This window comes from Gymnodraco acuticeps, unplaced genomic scaffold (genome assembly GCF_902827175.1).
Source record: "Gymnodraco acuticeps unplaced genomic scaffold, fGymAcu1.1, whole genome shotgun sequence".
Lineage (NCBI taxonomy): Eukaryota > Metazoa > Chordata > Actinopteri > Perciformes > Bathydraconidae > Gymnodraco > Gymnodraco acuticeps.
In genome coordinates this window covers 2586704-2605511 of record NW_022989982.1, presented here as the reverse complement: position 1 = coordinate 2605511, position 18808 = coordinate 2586704, and the positions used below count along the sequence as shown (strand labels likewise).

At 42.0% G+C, this 18808-nt stretch overlaps 2 protein-coding genes across 4 annotated transcripts; one reads left to right on the top strand and one right to left on the bottom strand.

Annotated features, from left to right (window-relative positions):
- Nucleotides 1–697: 697 nt before the first annotated feature.
- On the bottom strand, nucleotides 698–8699 carry LOC117543586 (ankyrin repeat and SAM domain-containing protein 6-like). 2 transcript variants are annotated; one of them, XM_034211937.1, is made up of 18 exons: nucleotides 8102–8699; nucleotides 7143–7361; nucleotides 6810–7011; nucleotides 6577–6727; nucleotides 5846–5890; nucleotides 5552–5756; nucleotides 5331–5437; nucleotides 4862–5013; nucleotides 4527–4764; nucleotides 4173–4222; nucleotides 3868–4062; nucleotides 3614–3776; nucleotides 3316–3536; nucleotides 3032–3224; nucleotides 2665–2732; nucleotides 2317–2433; nucleotides 2044–2140; nucleotides 698–1908 (listed from the first exon to the last, which is right to left on the bottom strand). In XM_034211937.1, the coding sequence occupies exons 1-18, from the start codon at nucleotides 8428–8430 to the stop codon at nucleotides 1859–1861; spliced, it is 2802 nt and encodes a 933-aa protein (XP_034067828.1). In that variant the 5' UTR covers nucleotides 8431–8699; the 3' UTR covers nucleotides 698–1858. The 2 variants fall into 2 exon arrangements, with proteins under 2 accessions (XP_034067828.1, XP_034067829.1); XM_034211938.1 differs by having other exon boundaries at nucleotides 2056–2140.
- Nucleotides 8700–9501: 802 nt separating this feature from the next.
- On the top strand, nucleotides 9502–11466 carry LOC117543678. Of its 2 annotated transcripts, XM_034212125.1 has the most exons (6): nucleotides 9502–9530; nucleotides 9627–9689; nucleotides 9764–9822; nucleotides 9897–10514; nucleotides 10698–11313; nucleotides 11393–11466. In XM_034212125.1, coding segments are annotated over exons 2-5 (1284 nt in total). In that variant the 5' UTR covers nucleotides 9502–9530; nucleotides 9627–9687; the 3' UTR covers nucleotides 11303–11313; nucleotides 11393–11466. The 2 variants fall into 2 exon arrangements, with proteins under 2 accessions (XP_034068016.1, XP_034068015.1); XM_034212124.1 differs by having other exon boundaries at nucleotides 9897–11313.
- The last annotated feature ends 7342 nt before the right edge of the window (nucleotides 11467–18808 follow it).

Genomic DNA, 18808 nt, shown 5'->3' with positions numbered 1-18808 from the left:
ATTTTTAGCGCCTTGGAGGTGCTATGGTACCATGACGGGCAAGCATAGTCATAGTACCCTTGAATGAGTGCTCCTGCCAGAGTTTTCAGGGTGTTTTTGTTTACCAGAGAGGAGATCCGGTATAGGAATCTAGTTCTTTGATTGACTTTTTTTATTACATTGGATGCCATTTTGTCACAGGAGAGGTTTGCCTCAAGAATAGATCCTAGGGATGTAATTTCCTTCTTACTTGTGACAATAATGTCGCCCACTGCAACTGAGAAGTCGTCAGATTTGCTGAGATTATGTTTCGAACCGAAGAGAATGGACTCTGTTTTACCCAGGTGTAATGACAATTTGGAAGCTGTCCATTGAACGACAGGTTGAGATTTGTACCATTACCGGGGCCAGTTTTGCAATGCTCTCCCCCGAAGGTGCTCTTTAAGAGAGGTTTTGAAGGTAAGTATAGTTTTACTTTCCTTTACAGTTGTGGGAAGAGCGTTCCACCTTGATGTGGCATAATTGCGAAACGTGTATTCCCCCTTTTTTGTGCCAAATCTGGGTTTCACATGATTTGTGGAGCTCCCTCTGGTGTTATGATCATGAGAGCTTAACATAACCATCACACATTAATAGAAGGTCACTGCCATCTTGTGGAAGCTTTACATACGCAAAGCTGGAACCTGGTTTCCAACTATTAAACCCAAACACCAATAAATAGAGTTTGTATTCAGTTTATTTTTGTTCTGGAGCATTTCACAGATTTCATTCCTGTTTTTAACGATTCAATTCATCATCCAGATTCTTCATTGAAAGCGTACATAATGTTTATTCATCTTTCCACAGGCTCAGAACGATACTAAACAGGATATGATATCGGTTTCATCTCATATTGATCCGACCCATGTGAACACAAACCATCCGGTGGATTTAAATCTTGGATTTTAAGTATCGAATATTTTGGAATGATGTAGTGCTTCGTAAGGACAGAGCCAGATGCAAAAACATAGAACAGGCTCAGTGGAAACTTTTGCACAATGCCTGTCTTTAAATCTTAATGTATACTGCTCATAAAACAATGTCCCCTCATTCTAAGTCAAATAAAACCTTGAACCGTACAAAAAAAAAAACCTTATGCATTATCATAATATATCTACTAAATAAAAATCCTCTTTTTGTACATAGTGGCCTATAAGGCAAGGCAAGTTTATTTATATAGCACCTTTCAACACAAGGCAATTCAAAGTGCTTTACAAAAATGGAAGACATTAAGAAACATATTATAAAATGAAGACATAAAAGACATAAACACACAAACTGTCCCAGAGAATGGATGACTATAATAAACCTTTGCTTATATCCCTTTTTTTCCTCACTTCATATTCTTTTCTCATCAGTGCACCTTTTAAGTCTCAATCACAGTATCACTAATACAGTACCTGTAAGTATTTGTTATACTCATAATCTGTCTCTTTCTTTCTCCTGACTTACCTTTCCGTTTTAACAATACATAGGCTGTGTCTCTCACATTTGTTCGGATACTCTCTACTCTCAAACCCCTTTGCGTAACCCTTTTCGCTGCATTGGCAGTAGATTTTGCGACATTTGTGCGTTGCAAATTATTCTGCTTTGGACTCAACCAGCCCTGTCATACCTTTCCTGCTTTAGGATCCATAAGACGAATTATTTAATGGGATTGATCCTATAAGCAGGGTCAGGGTCTTGTTGGTTGTTTTGCTGCAGCATCCCATTGCACGAGTAGTCTGGGAAACGTCCAGAAGACTCCATTTAAGTCGTACCTTGGCTGTAGGTTGCCAGCGTTTTAGTCTTATTCTAAGTACCTTTGATGTACTTCCTGTTGCACATCTGGGCTGCTAGGCTACCTTTTGTTGGAGGAACGAACCTGGTGTCTCATCCAACCTGTTGGTGCTAGGGGAAAAAAGGTGGAGCAAGAGAAAATAAGTCAGATAAAGTGATAGGGAGACAGATTATGATGTTGTCTTTGCATGTTTACGTGCTCAAATTTCTCCACTGGATTTGATAGCTTAGTTTTTTGACACTCACAGCGTGATTCACCTGGTTGTCTTGTGTTACTGGCGCTGCTACCAAAGGAAGACTGGAAGTTATGGATGGTCTCTTGAAGGATCTGCCTTTCACGGCCCTGTTGACAACCAACAGCAGTATTAGAACAACTTAACATTCTCAGGCAAAGATGATACTAATTCTGTACTTATTCAAAGCATTTCTGCCTATCTCTGCTGTCTATAGTTAGATTACAGAGATTGCTGGAAACAAAGTTTTCCTGGAGAGAAAACGTTTTTTTTCAAAGGTATGCACCTTCCCAGCATTGAGCTCTGATATGGCAGCCAAGATCTGTTGTCTGGGTCCGTCTGTTTTAATGCCCAGCTCCCTCAGGTCTCCATCTGTTAGAGTCAGGAACGCCTCCATGTCCACCTAAAAGACGAGAAAAAAACACTGTATGAACCATGTGCAATAAATTAGATATCTACAACTTTCACCTCAATATGAGTGCAAAACTGTTCAGTCCATGCATTCCTTTAAAAAAAATGATGTTATGGGAAAGGCGGTCCATTTGCTTTGAGAACAGAACAATCAAAATCGAAAGACAGAGACAGACTTTATATTTGAAGGAAAAATGTATTGGAATTCCATTTTGACAAATACCTCCTGTTCCTCAAATATGGGCTGGTATTTCTCCAGGGACAGTTTCTTCAAAATACCCGACAACTCGTCTGGAAAAGGCAAGAACATAAAAAAATAATAATTTATGATTCGAAGATAAAGGGGTTGACACTTGTAACCTCATGTGTGTTCATTATTATATGTCAAGATCTAATGGTCCATCATAAGTGATCAAGAATGAGTTGCCAACAACTAATTACTGCGTAAATAATAAAAGCAATCAATGCTTATGCACATAAATGAACATTGGTTTCTGCTTTCCCTTAAACATCAGCCTACTTGCTAAATAAGTGTGGAATTAATGCTTGTGCGGTGGCCAAACATGTTGCAAACAGAACGATGGTATCACCTTCATCCGTTATGGTTCCACTGCTCGAGCCACCACTGCTCTTGGAGCGAGGATGGGAGGAGGCTGAGGACAGAGAATCTCCCGGCCCGCTGGGGGGCTTTGGCGTTTGGGAGGGAGACGGAGTCAGAGTGGGCGACGTGCTCTTGGATGTGGAGGAGTTACCAGACTGAGGTCTCTTCTTTAAATCCATCTTCTACAAAGGAGAAGGGTGGATTCACTGACACTATAGAATACACTTTGAAACACTTTTTTGACACTGTTATGACAGAAGAGAACACACAGACCCTTCTGGAGTGGATGTCAGGAGCGACCAGGCTTTGGTGTGAGTGGATTTCAGGGAGGCTGATATCAGGCAGCGGCAGGCGGTCAGCTGGGGGGGGCACTGAGGGTTGGCTGTGGGTCTGGCTGGGCGGCTTTTCTGGAGCTTGTGCCTTCACATCTATCAGGCCCGCTGCTCGCTTCCTTTGGGCTGCTATCTGGGAGAGAACACTGTCTGCGCTGCCCCCTGGTGGACAAAAGAGTATGTTACCAGGTGGCTACAGTTAACTAAGTGTCACCGTATGTTTATTAATTTGTGTAAACCTGAACGGTTGTGCGAGTCTCGGTTGATTCCTGCCACCCCATTGGAGCCTCCTGAAGAGTGGGGGGAGTGGTAGTGACCAGAGTTTGAAGGAGAGGATGAGGAAGGGCCTTTAGGGATGCTGGGAAACTTTATGGACCTGCTAACCACACGACTGATAGATGTCTGAGAGAGGAGAATATAGGAAAAAAGACATGTGAATGACATCAAACATGGTTTTAGACAAGCACCAGTCCTCGGACACACAAACACTCACAATATCTGAGTTTCCACTGCTGTTCAGCTTCCTCTGGGGTGGCATGGGCAGGCGGGGTGTTTCGCTCTTCCCCTCCCCGAGGAGACGCGAGCGGTCAGAGTTCCACGGTTCAAAGTTGGACGGAGGCAGGAAGGGAGGGATCACCGCTTTGAGTTTGTCATTGGGCAGACGGGTTAAGGGCGCACCACTCCTGAGCTAGAGGGCATAGAAAACATTGTTTAATAACCAATTAATGCTCTTGGTCTAGGTAGGGTCATTTATTCACAACAAGCTTAAAAAGTTTAAATCAAATCCAACCCTCCTACCATTGTGGTTATTAGAAAGTCCTCCTTTTCTGAGTTTGCCCTGCCAAGACCTGAAAAGGGAACAATTAATTACATTTACACATTTGACCTCCTTGTCTTTTGATATACAACGACTGTATGACATCTTTCCGAATTCAAGGATCAACACATGAAGATATGCAGTCACTCCCCACCCGTGAAAAATAATGCCAACATTTAAAAGCAGCAGATCACTCCGGAGCTACACAAGGCACAAATAGACTTGATGTGTGAAATTGGTAGAGTTCCCCTGATAATCTAAACATCTTATTTGTTAGAGACTACAGTAATTGTGCTCTAAAACAGATGAAGAATTCATATTATTCTCTGTCTCACCAGAATCTTTGCTCTTGACAGCCCAAGCAGTGTTGTTGTCGTTCCCCCCCATGGCAGAAGTTGATGCCAGCGCCTCATTAGACACAGCAGCCTGCTTCCTATCCGCCTTCATTGTGGCATCCAATGAAGCTTCAGCATCGTCTGGAAATGGAGCCAGTCGGTTGGACGAAAGACTGTGCCTCAGGGTGTGAGTCAACTTAAGCCGACGGAACCGATTGGACATGCGGCTCCACCAGGACTGGAAGGAAGTCCGACATGTTAATGTGATTTTTAGTTTAATATAATTTATCAGTGTTAGATGGTTTGGATTTGTATTCACAGGACTTGTCTTTTACCTTTAGGCCTCCCTTCTCGTCAGGTGGCACAGGGACGTTGTTGAGGGACTGTCGGCTTTTGGAGCGAGTTATTAATGCTTTGCCACGGTGTTTCGACTTGTCCTTGTCTACTTGCATACAAACTGATGCCAACAGACGCACCAACTCTGTATCTAAAAATATCCAAAATAGGAAGAGAGAAAATAAATAAGGATTCACTGAGTAAAAACATTTTTTTTTTATTTTTTTTTTTAATCACAAGTACCTCCACACTATGTCCTAACTAAACATTCTTAAGCTTACTTGATAAAAGAGACAAATACCTGCTATTATTTTTTCAAATGGGTTCTGCTGTTTTCACAAATGGTGGATTTATGATTTTGAAATAGTTCTGCTATTTATAACGTTTTATTTGGAAGGGAAGTGTTTTTAAACAAGAGCACATTTTCTCAAAGAGGTGTTAGAGTAAAGTGATAAAAGTGGGGGGTACCTGGGTCGTTCAGCAACATGACCAAATCAAAGGCTGTGTATCCATTCTTAGCTCGGAGGTTGACATCAGCCCCTTGACTCAACAGGTACTTGACAATGTCTTTATTACTGAAAGGAGGAGGGAGACGGAGAACACAAAAGAAGAGTGGGAAAGTAGGATAAGGTCAGCAATCATAAAAAAATGACCTTTGATCAATTTACCTACAATTATTTCCTTCTTACCCATGATAGGTGGCCTGCATTAAAGCGGTCCACCCATGGACACCGTCTTGTTTGTCTATGTCGGCCTTCTTATCCACCATCAGCTGCACCACCTCTAGCTGACCACTCACTGCCGCGATCATGAGAGGTGACGCTCCCTCCTGATTGGATGAGTTCACCTGAGTAGGATCCTCCTCCAAGATCTCCTTGACCAGCTGTGAATTTCCTGAGTAAAGAAACACACATGTTTTTAGTACAAATCCTAATTTAATGTGTTTAGTTTTGATAAATCTTTGAATGTTCAATTTAACTCACCCAACTTGAGAGCACTGAACACATCTGGTCTTCTTCTCTCATCGTCTGTGGAGAAAGTCAGTGATATACTGAAACAACAGTTCTACTTGGCCTGACTCCACATAGCTCAGCATCATCTGTGTGTAAGTGTGTGTGAGGAGGGTTATGTAAATAAATATTAATCACTGCTGAGCTCCCCACTCACAAGTGTACTTTAAAAATAGAGAAAGAAGAAACACATTACACTTAAAGATATATTTAAAACATGCTGTAAAATTAAAATGTTCAGTGCTGCCACGATTGTTTAATACATTTAGGGTAAAACCACTAAATGATGTTTTACCTATAATTTGTAGCTCTGCCAATGGCACTGCTTTTACATTAAAGTATGAGCCAAATGTATCGTTATTGATTGGTAGCTTACATGTAAGTGTCAAACAGTGTAGCCAGAAGTGAGCTCATGTTAATGTTTAGTTTCAGAACGACATCATATGCAATGTCCTTTAAAATTAAAATAAAAGGCTCGTATGTAGAAAGGAAAACTGAGCTAAGAGCTGCCGGTGAGAAGCTATTGAACATCAAAGAGGCTGACAGCTGCCATTGTTCACACATCAGTGATAATTGCATTGCAAAACAGCAACATGTTGAAAAAGAGCAGTCAGATTTAAATTCTCTATTAAACTTAATAAAAACACAAAAATACGTTCCAAGAATTCAACTCATTTTCAGACTATCTGGGAAGGAAGCCTTACCTGTCTGTGGTCGCACAGTGGTGATGGAGTCCAGATACGCCTTGATGTCTCTCTGTTTAAGCTGCATGGCTAGTTCAAAGGCCGTCTTGGACAGAACATTGATCCTGTCTGGGTCCGCTCCTCGCTCCACCAGCTGCTGAGCCACAGCCACCTACGAAACACACATCAAGATATTCCAAAGATACACATCACACACAATCCGTCCATCTGGTTTATCTATCCATTGAACCCACCTTCCCGCCGAGGGTGGCCACCATCAGTGGTCCCCAGCCAGTGGTCTTCTGAGAAAAGTTGACATCAGAGCCCCATTCTAGCAGCAGGCGCACCGTGGCCTCGTGGCCATGCTGAGACGCGACCATCAAGGCTATGATGTCCATGAATTCTCTACCGCCACCATCTCCTAGACAGCTTTCACTTCCTCCAAAACCGTTCCCACTGTAAAAGAGAAAGCCACATTAGTTTGGAAGAAACTGATAAACAAAAGTTGAAGACTACACATTTTTTTTTATAAAAAGGTAATCTAAATGTAGTTTTGTTTTAGTTTGTTTGGCATAAACAGCCCCTACCTGCAGCTGTTGTTGTTGTTGCCGTTGGATACTGCCTCTGCAGCAATAGCAAGATGATCGTAGTCATCAGCGTAGGCCCCGCTCTCCAGGAGTAGCTTGACTACATGCGTGTGTCCCCCACGAGCGGCCATAGTCAGAACACTTGCACCGAGCCGGTTCCGTCCGTTAATCTCTGCCCCGTTCTCCAACAGGATGTGGGCAACAGTCAGGTGACCAAACCTGGGTGGAGAATAAGGGACAGAGAATAAGAAATGCGGTTTAAGTAAACATTTCTTCCTAGCTTAAGAATCAACTCTCAGGAAGTTGACAAGGCACAGTCCTACTTTCATTATGTCAATTAAGTTATGTCACAATTTTTAAAGGAAATGTGAGCATCTTATAGATTGGCACACACACATGAGAACTCTACATAGACAGCTAGACAGGTGTTGTTCATCAGACCTTTGCGGTGACCCATTGGAGCAAACACATGCAATTTTTGCATTAATAACAATGCTAGTAGATATTAATTATCTATCCCTTTTACCCAATCTCAGGGTCTTTACTAAATGGTGTTCCTTGTGTGTGCACTTAACTGTACACTTGGCACTATGATGAAAAGATTAGTAAAGATATGAACACGATTTGGCATCAGACAACAAAATGCACCAAGAAAAGGGCTAAAAACATTCAAATTGAACTGAATAATTAGAATAAAACTTATTTAATTGTAAAAATAAGATAGTAAACACATGATGCTCCGCCAAACTCCATGCAACCAAAAAAAAGGAAGAAATGTGGCCGTTTCTAGTTGACAAATTAAAGAGTGGCTCCTGACAATGTCTTCACGGTATTGTGAAGTTTTTACCAACACCGGCATGAAATGACAAACTTAAGATCACCAGAGTTTTAATGAAGGTTGGTGAGTCCTTCTCCTATGACTTTATAACAGTGTAATGAACTCCAGCCCGCAGCCCCACCTAGCAGCCTGCATCAGCGGGGTCCAGCCGTAGTTGTTGCGGCTATCCACCGATGCCCCCTTTCGTAGCAAAAACCGGACCAGGTTCTCATGACCGCTGGCTGAGGCAAACTGTAGGGCGGTGTTCCCCTCCTCGTCTGTAGAGTCCACCGGTACCAGAGACAACATGTCCACGGTATTGCACTCCGACCCCACTTCTGACCGCAGCCTGCTCTGCCTCCCAGACTCTTTTGGGGCTCCGGGCTCCAGGATACCTCGGGCTGTTTCATAGTCCCCCTCGTCGCAGGCACGGAAAAGCAGCAGCGAATTAGCGGGGACACCGAAATTCATCTTCTAATTTAAAGTGTGTCTCCGTTCCCATTCAACTCCAGTTAGTTGCATCGACGGTAACGGTCTATAACTTTTCCTCGGTCATTTGGCGGCGGCCTGTGATTGGAAATCATGACGCACAGCAAAATAAAGTTTAGACGTCGTGACAATGACTACCCTTCTTTTTCTCGAAAACTAGAACCACACAACCATCTTTACGATAAAAACACTTTCGTCCTTACTTAACGGGTTTCAACAAAACAACTTCTGGCAATTATCCCCAGTTCCGTTATTTGTTTAACCGACACACTTGACTTCCGCTTTTATCTTTCAAAATAAAAGCCTCATTATTTATGCAATGGAATTTGTATTTGCCCAAGAACAGTCAATCACGTGTTCTTCATACAATGCCAGGAATGTAATATTCATAACCTACTGTAGGCTACACTCATGTCATTAATACACGCTTTTCAATGTTTTAAATGCTATTATTGCTTTTCATACGTGGATCAAGTTTGAGTGTAGCCAAGTTAGTAATCAGGATAATATACTTGTTTTATTTTTTTACATTTCTACCGGATGTAAGTGTCTGCCTCTCTTGGGTCAGTGCAAATGAAATCTCCTTTACCAAGCATGGCATCTACTGTATATTATATAAAGGTACCAAGGCTTTCCATCAAATACCACACAAAATAAATGAATGAATGAATGCCGCTTCAAACAAACAGCATCTAATATGTAATTTAATTGAGACTAGTCTGTCTTTCCGGATGCATTATATCAAAATTAAAACAAAGACAATTCAACAACTAATCATTTTAACACTTAGTATTTGTATTCTTTAGCCGCACTTACAAACATATAATATATAAATGTAGGTTGCTCCCGGCCGACACTTGTGTCTTTTCAATTTTGTATTCATGATTCATACAATGTAGTGTCAATGAAAGGGAGCTGCCTGGACCTTTTCACATTGAACACACCTCAGGTGTCCTTGTTGGCAGGTGTTCCCACTTAAACAGTAATTAACACAGCCTTGAGGATCCTTTAAAAGAAGCTTCTTTGGATTCTGAAGACATTGTGGAAAGCTGCTTGTTGGAGACACTTGTTGCAGTTAGCAGGTATTAACTGTGGTTTGGGTGTTTCATTTTTTTATTTGTACTTTGTGCTACCTAATTGTTAATATGACCACTTTTGTCTATGCTTTACCTCTACAGTTGCTTGAAGAAATCACACAGCATACATATCCTGAATGTACCTGGATCTCTAACTAAAATCATGTAAGTAGACAACTGACTTGTAGCTTATTGATTGGTAAGATTTAAACCTAATCTAAAATGAAATCTCTTTGCAGGTTGTTGTGGATTTCCTGCATACTTATTGGCTACATAACCTGTCATCCTATACAACAAGGTGAGACGATATTGCCTTAAGATTTTTACAATAAAATAGAGTAAAGTGCTAACATGTTTTTCCTTTTGAAACAGAAACTGCTGCTCCACGCTTCATGCATTGGCCACCCCCTTCTAGCTATCGGTATTGGGAAAGAAGGGCCCGTTCTGACCCGGGCAGCAGCTCCTATCTACCAGTTGTACCCGTACTGAGATCTAACAACGCTCCTGAACTTCCCGCTCTTCTAGAGGCCAGTTCCAGTGCTGGCCCTGGCAATTACAGGGCTCCTGCATATGCAGGGAATGGTTATAACGGCAATATTCAAGTTGTCGACTATGGTAGCTCAGCTAGGCTTGGTTTGAGCTCTGAACCTGCTGGTGAAGAGGAACCTGAGCCAGTCTTCAGCGAGGTGGCTGGTCCCGCTCTTCTAGAGGCCAGTTCCAGTGCTGGCCCTGGCAATTACAGGGCTCCAAATTTCTACCGCAGCCCTAACATGGCTGTGGTTAAAGATGACAATGCTAGTTTAAGGGATGAACGCTATAACAGCCTTGTGGTTCGTGAACCTGAGGTTGCTTATGCAGCGTCTAGATATGACACCAGTGCTCCAGAGGACAATGTTGGTAGCTATTATAATTTTAAAGATGCTAGTTGGATGGATGGGCACTATAACAACCCTCAGGTCAGTGAGCCTGAGGTTGCATATGCAGGGAATGGTTATAACAGCAATATTCAAGTTGTCGACTATGGTAGCTCAGCTAGGCCTGGTTTGAGCTCTGAACCTGCTGGTGAAGAGGAACCTAAGCCAGTCTTCAGCGAGGTGGCTGGTCCCGCTCTTCTAGAGGCCAGTTCCAGTGCTGGCCCTGGCAATTACAGGGCTCCTGCATATGCAGGGAATGGTTATAACAGCAATATTCAAGTTGTCGACTATGGTAGCTCAGCTAGGCCTGGTTTGAGCTCTGAACCTGCTGGTGAAGAGGAACCTAAGCCAGTCTTCAGCGAGGTGGCTGGTCCCGCTCTTCTAGAGGCCAGTTCCAGTGCTGGCCCTGGCAATTACAGGGCTCCTGCATATGCAGGGAATGGTTATAACAGCAATATTCAAGTTGTCGACTATGGTAGCTCAGCTAGGCCTGGTTTGAGCTCTGAACCTGCTGGTGAAGAGGAACCTAAGCCAGTCTTCAGCGAGGTGGCTGGTCCCGCTCTTCTAGAGGCCAGTTCCAGTGCTGGCCCTGGCAATTACAGGGCTCCTGCATATGCAGGGAATGGTTATAACAGCAATATTCAAGTTGTCGACTATGGTAGCTCAGCTAGGCCTGGTTTGAGCTCTGAACCTGCTGGTGAAGAGGAACCTGAGCCAGTCTTCAGCGAGGTGGCTGGTCTGGAGCCAGTCTCCTCCTTTAGCTCGCGTTCGAGATACCAACGCAAAAGGTCACAAGTTGCTCAAACCCGCTACATCCCAGGAGAGCCTGTTCCCTGGCACGCTCCAAGCAAATATGTCTTCTAAAGACCTTGCTGGTAAGACACAATTTGCTAAATGCCCTGTTTCTGTATCCATCATCCAACTGATGATTCACAAATGTTTTTGCTTTTGCAGGTCTTTAGTTCCAGATGACTGACTGCTGCTTTTCTTAATGTCAATATACCAATAAACTGTGCTTTCACAAAGGCTTTTGTAAATCTGTCTTTATTTTGGAATGTTGGCACAGCATATGACTTTGGTGAAATTGCAAAACTTTTACAAATGCCTTCAACTTAAACTGCAGCCATCCAACTGCTCTGTAGAAACTGTGAAAAGGGGATGGCGTTGGTTTGGATTTCGTTTTTTTTTTTTTTAAATGCTTGTGTTTACAGAAGTATTATCACATTTAGCAATGGGACACAAAACACGTTTTCATTTCCTTTCAAATCTTTATTTAATCAGGTGAATCTCATGAGATCATCAATCTCTTTTTCAAGAGACCTGCAGCAGTAGGTTACACATGAAGACAAACACAAAAAGGACATCATACAACACAGTTACAGATTTACATACTTATCAACATTTGAAGTGGCAACCACTTCAAGTATTTTTTCTTGTGCAGTAAACAAATCCAAAGCGGTCCCTGGTGTCTTTTTGGCTTTTGAAAATAGCATTACCTTAGTTTTATCAACATTTAAAAGAAGCTTTAGTTAGAGCTGAGTCTGAATAATAAAACAGCCTGCAATTTAACAACAGCCTCCTTAATGGAGGGACCTACACAATACATCCCGGTATCGTCGACCTAAACTGTTGTAGATGGAGAATAATAGTGGACCTAAAACAGAACCTTGTGGTACACCATTAGTAATGTTTAACCACTCAGATGTGAGCCCATCAAATTGAACGCATTGGGAGCTTTCAGAGAGGTAGTTCACAAACCACCCCACTGCATGGCTGGATATGCCAATACTGGCCAGCCTCTGCTTCAAGATATGATGATCGACGGCATTGAACGCTTTGGAAATATCAATAAACAGAGCTGCACAACTCTGCTTATTGTCTAAAATACCAGCAATATCATTCACTACTTTCATTGTCGCAGTGATGGTGCTATGTTGCTTTCTGAAACCTGACTAATGTTTACATAGGATGTCATTTATACATAAACACTCCTTTACCTGTTCCCTCACTAGGCGTTCAAGAACCTTAGCCAGAACTGACAATTTAGAGAAGGGCCTATAATTATTTAATAAAGTGGCCTCCCATCTTTTTAGTAAAGGCAGGACATAAGCTGACTTCCATATTTTGGGAATTTTGCTGAGGGAGAGGTTAAAAAGAGTAGTGAGAGGTGGTACAATAAAATCTGCAGCTATCTTTAAAAAGAAAGGTTCTACGTTGTCCGGGCCAGCCGGTTTCTTAGGATCTAACTTGGTTAAGGCTTCATGAACAACATCAATAGTAAAAGGAGAAAAACTGAAAGGGTTTTCCAAACCACATTGTTCAGAGTCACAGACTGTGGTGTTCAAAGAAGCAGAGTTAGTAACAGAATCAAACAGAGAGCCACAGGACACAAAATGTTCATTAAAACAAATTAACATAGTGGCCCTGTCCGATATAGAGCCAGATGCTGTGGCAAGGCAAGGAGGTAGCTCATTACGGCTTTCCCTGGTGGATAACGATTTAATGGCTTTCCAACATTTTCTAGGATTATTTAGGCTTTTTTGTGGTAACTGACAGATAATACTTAGACTCAGCACTTTTGATTTGCGATGTGAAGCTATTTCTTAGCTGCCTAAAGCGTAGCCATTCTACCTCTGAGCCTGATTGCCTAGCCTTTGCCCAGGCCTTGAGGATCAAAAAAACCAAGATAAAAATAAGACCATGCAGTTTTAACATCATCACACAGATCGATTTTTCCCCAATCAAAACCATACAGATCATGTACAAAACCCTGCTCCACAAAATGTTTTGTGTCTCTCTTTATGACAATGCAAGGTTTACCGTGTTGGACCTTTGTGTCCCTAATTGTGGCTACAACACAGTGGTCACTCACATCATTTTCAAATACTCCCACAGATGAGTATTTATGGGGAACATTAGTTAAAATGAGATCTATTAAGGATGACTTATTTGGGGACTTAATATTTGGGCGAGTAGGACTGTCTACAATCTGAGTAACATTTAATGAGATACAAAGGTTTTTAAAAATCCTCTGACACTGTAGTTAACCAGTCCCAGTTAAAATCGCCAAGTGGCACTATTTCCTTGTAGTCAAGTTGAGATAAAAGATTTGCTAACGAAGACAAAGAGTCCTTCTTGCAAAAGAATGGACAAAGGCAGGCTAACTCAAAGCTAGTTAGCAGCTATAAGGATTCCAAGGAACAGGAGGGCTGTGTACCGGGTAATAAATCTACAAGTGGTAGTCCTCCCTGGAAATGTCTGGGTGCAAGGCCTAAGAGTAAATCATTTCCATGGGATTTGGGAGGACGAACAACAGGCAGAGCCCAGGAAAAGCGCCTCTTCAAACCCTATTCATACTAAACAGCCGTGGACAGCTGCTAAAGGGAGAACTACAAACAATCCTCCTAAACCACAGAGTGTGCCAATCCAGAACAGATACAATCCACTGACCCAGAACCGGAGATCTCTTTCTGATGACCTGGATAACCTGTCCTCTTCACACAGCAGGGTAAGAACGAATAGCTACTCCAAAAGTAAAAGACTAGAGGGAAAGCTAACGACTGGGCCTGAAACTCTGATTGTGGGCGACTGCTTTAAGAGATGTAAAAAGTCTGTGTAGTAAGAACAACACCAAAGTACTTTCCCAAGGATATGGCCTCTGACTTTCCTGTGAAGATCCTGCATATTGGGGCTGAACATCCGACTGTAAAAAATGTGGTACCGCACATTGGGACAAATGATGTTGTGAAACAACAGTCAGAAGTGCTGAAAGAAGACTTTAAATGTTTGTTGGAAACTGTCAGCTCTCTAAATGCAGAGGTGTTCATCAGTGGCCCTCTACCGCCAGTCAGAAGAGGAGTGGAGAGATTCAGCAAATTGTTTGCACTGAACACCTGGCTTTCAACTGCCTGTACTGACCATTCTGTCCATTTTATTGACAACTTTAACTTTTTCTGGGACCCGCAGACATCTTTTTAAGGCAAATGGATTTTGCCTGAACAAGTCAGGAGTGAAATTGTTTATCTCTAACATATTCAACTGCCTGCGTCATCAATCTGTTCCCTCTGCCAAGGACAACCAAGAAGAGGAATCAAAGCAAGAGAAAGACACAACACATCGCTCAGAAAACCTTGAAAATCACTGCACCCACCTGAGGAATATCTTGATTATGGGAGACAAATAGAGGAGTCTCCCCCGCCCTTCACCCCCACTATCACCTCTGAGGATACTGTTTCCTTCACCCCACAGCTCTCTCTACTCTCCGTTCACCCTTTCACCCTGCCCACCCTCCATGACCAAACTAAGGCGATACGCAGGGTTGGCAGCATGTCCTTTAACCCCGCTCCTCAACGACGCCCATCTAAATCACCGAAGCAGAGACGCGCACCATCTCCCCCGTCTTCATCACTGTGCCTACGTCAACCACCTCCCCCCCCCCTGGCAGCATGTCCTTTACCCCCGCCCTTCTACGACGCCCACCAAATTCACCGAAGCAGAGACGCACACCATCTCCCCCGTCTTCATCACCGTGCCTACGTCAACCACCTCCCCCACCTTCAAGAAAGCATCTGCGGTCTCCGAAGCCTGATAAGGATGTGTGTGTACAAAACGCAACAAACTCTAACTGATATGTGTTGGGTCCAGGCTCAACGGCGTATGGCACTCTCAACTCTTTCCAGGACATACCGGGGCCCTGCCTGCCAGTAGCTTTGCCGATATCTGTGTTGATAGGTAATAAATTAAGAGCGATGAATCAGCTTGGAAACAGGAAGTGCTCAAATGTTTGTGTGAGTTTATCAAATTTAGCAGTGATTCCATGTCAGCCACAGCTTGTCACAAAAATCTTACTGATTGTGTATTCAACAAACTTAAACTAGCTTTATTAAATGTCAGGTCTTTGGCAGGAAAAACATTTTTAATCAATGATTTTATCACTGAGCACAATCTCGATTTTATGTTTTTAACGGAAACTTGGATTGAACAAAATCACAGTGCAGCTGTTCTTATCGAATCAACCCCTCCCAACTTTAGTTTTATGAGTCAGGAAAGAATGCATAAGAAATGGGGTGGAGTTGCTATTTTGTTCAATGATTCCATTCAATGCAGGAAGACATCTTATGGGAACTTTGCTTCTTTTGAATATGTGGCCCTTCAGCTGAAATGCTCCTCTCGAGCTCTGTTCCTAAATATCTATAGTCCACCCAAATACTGTGCGAGCTTTTTTGATGACTTTACTGAACTGCTGTCTATAGTGTGTATTAACTTTTACCGTCTAGTCATTGTTGGTGATTTTAACATCCATGTTGACAACCCCCAGGACTGTTTTGTGTTCTTGATAACTATGGACAGACTCAGCATGTGACGGAGCCCACGCACAATAAGGGGCACACTCTGGACTTAATTATCTCAAAGGGTCTGAATATCTCTAAGGTTATGGTGACTGATGTTGCAGTCTCTGACCATTCCTGTGTTTTCTTTGAGAGCTCTATTTCTGTTCACAAAATTGTTCAAAAAGAGGTAACCACAAAGCGATATTTAACTGAAAATACTAGGGAAATGTTTACTCAGAATTTTTCTTCCACACTTGCCCCTGCTAACATCTCAGTAAATGAGCTAGTAGATCATTTTAATTAAAAAATTAAAAATGTTATAGATGCCATTGCTCCAACTAAGGTAAAGGAAGTGTCTGGCAAGAAAATATCTCCATGGAGAAAGGCCATGACCGTGAAAACAGAAAAAAGAGAGTGTCGAAAAGCTGAACGTAGGTGGCGAAAAACAAATCTCCAGGTTCATTTTGAAATCTAGAAAGAGAGACTTGGCCTTTATAATTTGGATTTGAAAAGCGCACGACAGTCTTTCTTCTCTGACATCATTACCATAAACAAAAACAACGCACGTGCCTTGTTTGCTACAGTCGACAGACTAACAAACCCCCCAGTGTCAGTAGCCTCTGAAATTGTATCCACCAGGGACTGCAATGATTTTGTCTTCTTCTTCACTGACAAAATTCAGAAAATCAGACAAGCAGTCACTGGCCGTTTCTCAATCTCGAGGATTCTGGCTTCCAAGCCAATATTTCAAGGATGCTACGTCATCGAGTGCCGCCGAAGGACTGTTCCAATCTCCAGCATACTTGGAATTCCACCGAGGCCGCGTCCTTGGTTTGGGGGAAATTTCGAGGCTGCACATGGGTAGACTTTGCGTCCTTAAAATCCCCACAATGCTTTGCGCAAGGACCAATTTCAAAAACCCTTGTGGAGAATTGCTGAACCGATGCAGCACACATTTAAATGTAAGTATAGTGGCGTAGAACATGTGTTGGTAAATATGTTACTTTGTTACATTTGTTTGTTATCACCAAAAATGTGTTCCGTGAAAGTAAAGCAAGTTCATAATTAGATAGACATCGTGAGGTATTTATTTTCGGTACAGTTTATGTTGAAACCGTTAGAGAGAGTGGCACACTTGTTAGTCTGTTCCATTCTTCTTCGTTTTCCGAAGCCGTGGCTTGGAAGCATACTTGCTTCGTTTCTGAAGGAAGTGACTTGGAAGTACGCGACTACCAAGCCAGCATCCTCGCGATTGAGAAACGGCCAGTGCCTCTGCATCAGGTACAGCAAATGTGTTGTCCCTGTGTCCACCTAATATCAATTCAAACACCATGACACAATTCCATCAGATTAATGATAAAAACCTAGAGGACATTATTCAACTTCTGAAATCCTCCTCCTGCTGCCTTGATATTATTCCAACAGGATTTTTCAAAGATGTTTTTCATTGCATGGCCTCAGATCTACTTCACATAGTAAACAAGTCTCTTTACTCAGGTGTTTTTCCACAGGCCCTGAAAACTGAAGTCATTAAACCGCTCTTAAAAAAGAATAATCTAGATGCTTCAGTAATGAACAATTACAGGCCCATATCAAACCTGCCATTTCTAGGTAAAATCATTGAAAAAGTTGTTTTTCAACAGTTGAGTAATTTCTTGCATTTAAATAACTGTTTCGATGTGTTCCAGTCAGGCTTTCGTCCAAACCACAGCGCCGAGACTGCTCTTGTAAAGGTCTTCAATGACATCCACTTAAACACAGACAGTGGCAGAACTTCAGTGTTAGTATTTTTAGATCTCAGTGCTGCGTTTGACACTGTTGACCACAGCATATTACTAGACCGACTGGAAAACCGGGTGGGACTTTCGGAAACAGTTCTAAATTGGTTTGAATCCTACTTAAAGGACAGAAACAACTTTGTTTCTATAGGTAAATACACATCTGAGTTGACAAATATGACATGTGGGGTTCCTCAAGGCTCCATCTTGGGGCCTCTTCTCTTTAACATATACATGCTACCACTGGCTCAGATAATGAAGAACAACAAAATAAGTTACCATAGCTATGCAGATGACACACACATTTACGTAACAATTTCACCAGGAGACTATGCTCCAATTCAAACACTGAGTAAGTGCATTGAACAAATCAATGACTGGATGTGTCAGAACTTTCTCCAATTAAACAAAGATAAAACTGAGGTAATGGTTTTTGGAGCCAAGGCACAACGTATAAAAGTTAGCGCTGAGCTTCAGTCTGCAATGTTCAAAACAACAGATAAAGCCAGAAATCTAGGTGTAGTCATGGACTCTGACCTGAGTTTCAACAGTCACATTAAAACAATTACTAAATCAGCCTACAATCACCTAAAGAATATTTCTAGGATTAAAAGAGTAATGTCACAGCAGGATTTGGAAAAACTTGTCCATGCTTTTATCTTCAGTAGACTCGACTACTGCAATGGTGTCTTCACAGGTCTCACTAATAAATCTATTAGAAAGCTGAAGCTAATTCAGACCGCCGCTGCTCGAGTCCTCACTAACACTAAGAAAGTGGATCATATCACTCCTGTTCTGAAGTCTTTACACTGGCTTCCTGTGTGTCAAAGAATTGATTTCAAAAAAATATTGCTGCTGGTTTATAAAGCTTTGAATGGTTTAAGCCCAAAATACATTTCTGACCTGCTGCTAAATTATGAACCATCCAGATCTCTCAGGTTTTCTGGGACTGGTTAACTTTCTGTCCCCAGAGTCAGAACTAAACATGGTAAAGCAGCATTCAGTTATTATGCTCCAAATATTTGGAACAAACTCCCAGAAACCTGCAGGTCCGCTGCAACTCTGACTACTTTTAAATCCAGGCTGAAGACTCTTTTTTTTTGCCGCTACTTTTAATTGAACTATTCATATCTTAAACTGCACTGTAACTTTTATCCATGTATTTTTTCTTTTAATGTTTATTTTATTATCTTTGCTTTTTAATGACTGACTTTAAATGCCATTTTCTTAATGTCTTTCATTTTTTGTAAAGCACTTTGAAT

What these genes read in the sequence shown, in the direction of transcription:
- LOC117543586 (XM_034211937.1), bottom strand. Translation starts at nt 8,430, where the DNA reads ATGAATTTCGGTGTCCCCGCTAATTCGCTGCTGCTTTTCCGTGCCTGC. An exon ending in CTGACATCCACTCCAGAAGG is followed by an intron (nt 3,225 to 3,315) that starts GTCTGTGTGTTC and finishes TCTCCTTTGTAG; the next exon opens with AAGATGGATTTAAAGAAGAG. An exon ending in CAGAGCTCAATGCTGGGAAG is followed by an intron (nt 2,141 to 2,316) that starts GTGCATACCTTT and finishes GGTTGTCAACAG; the next exon opens with GGCCGTGAAAGGCAGATCCT.
- LOC117543678 (XM_034212124.1), top strand. An exon ending in CTGTCATCCTATACAACAAG is followed by an intron (nt 9,823 to 9,896) that starts GTGAGACGATAT and finishes CTTTTGAAACAG; the next exon opens with AAACTGCTGCTCCACGCTTC.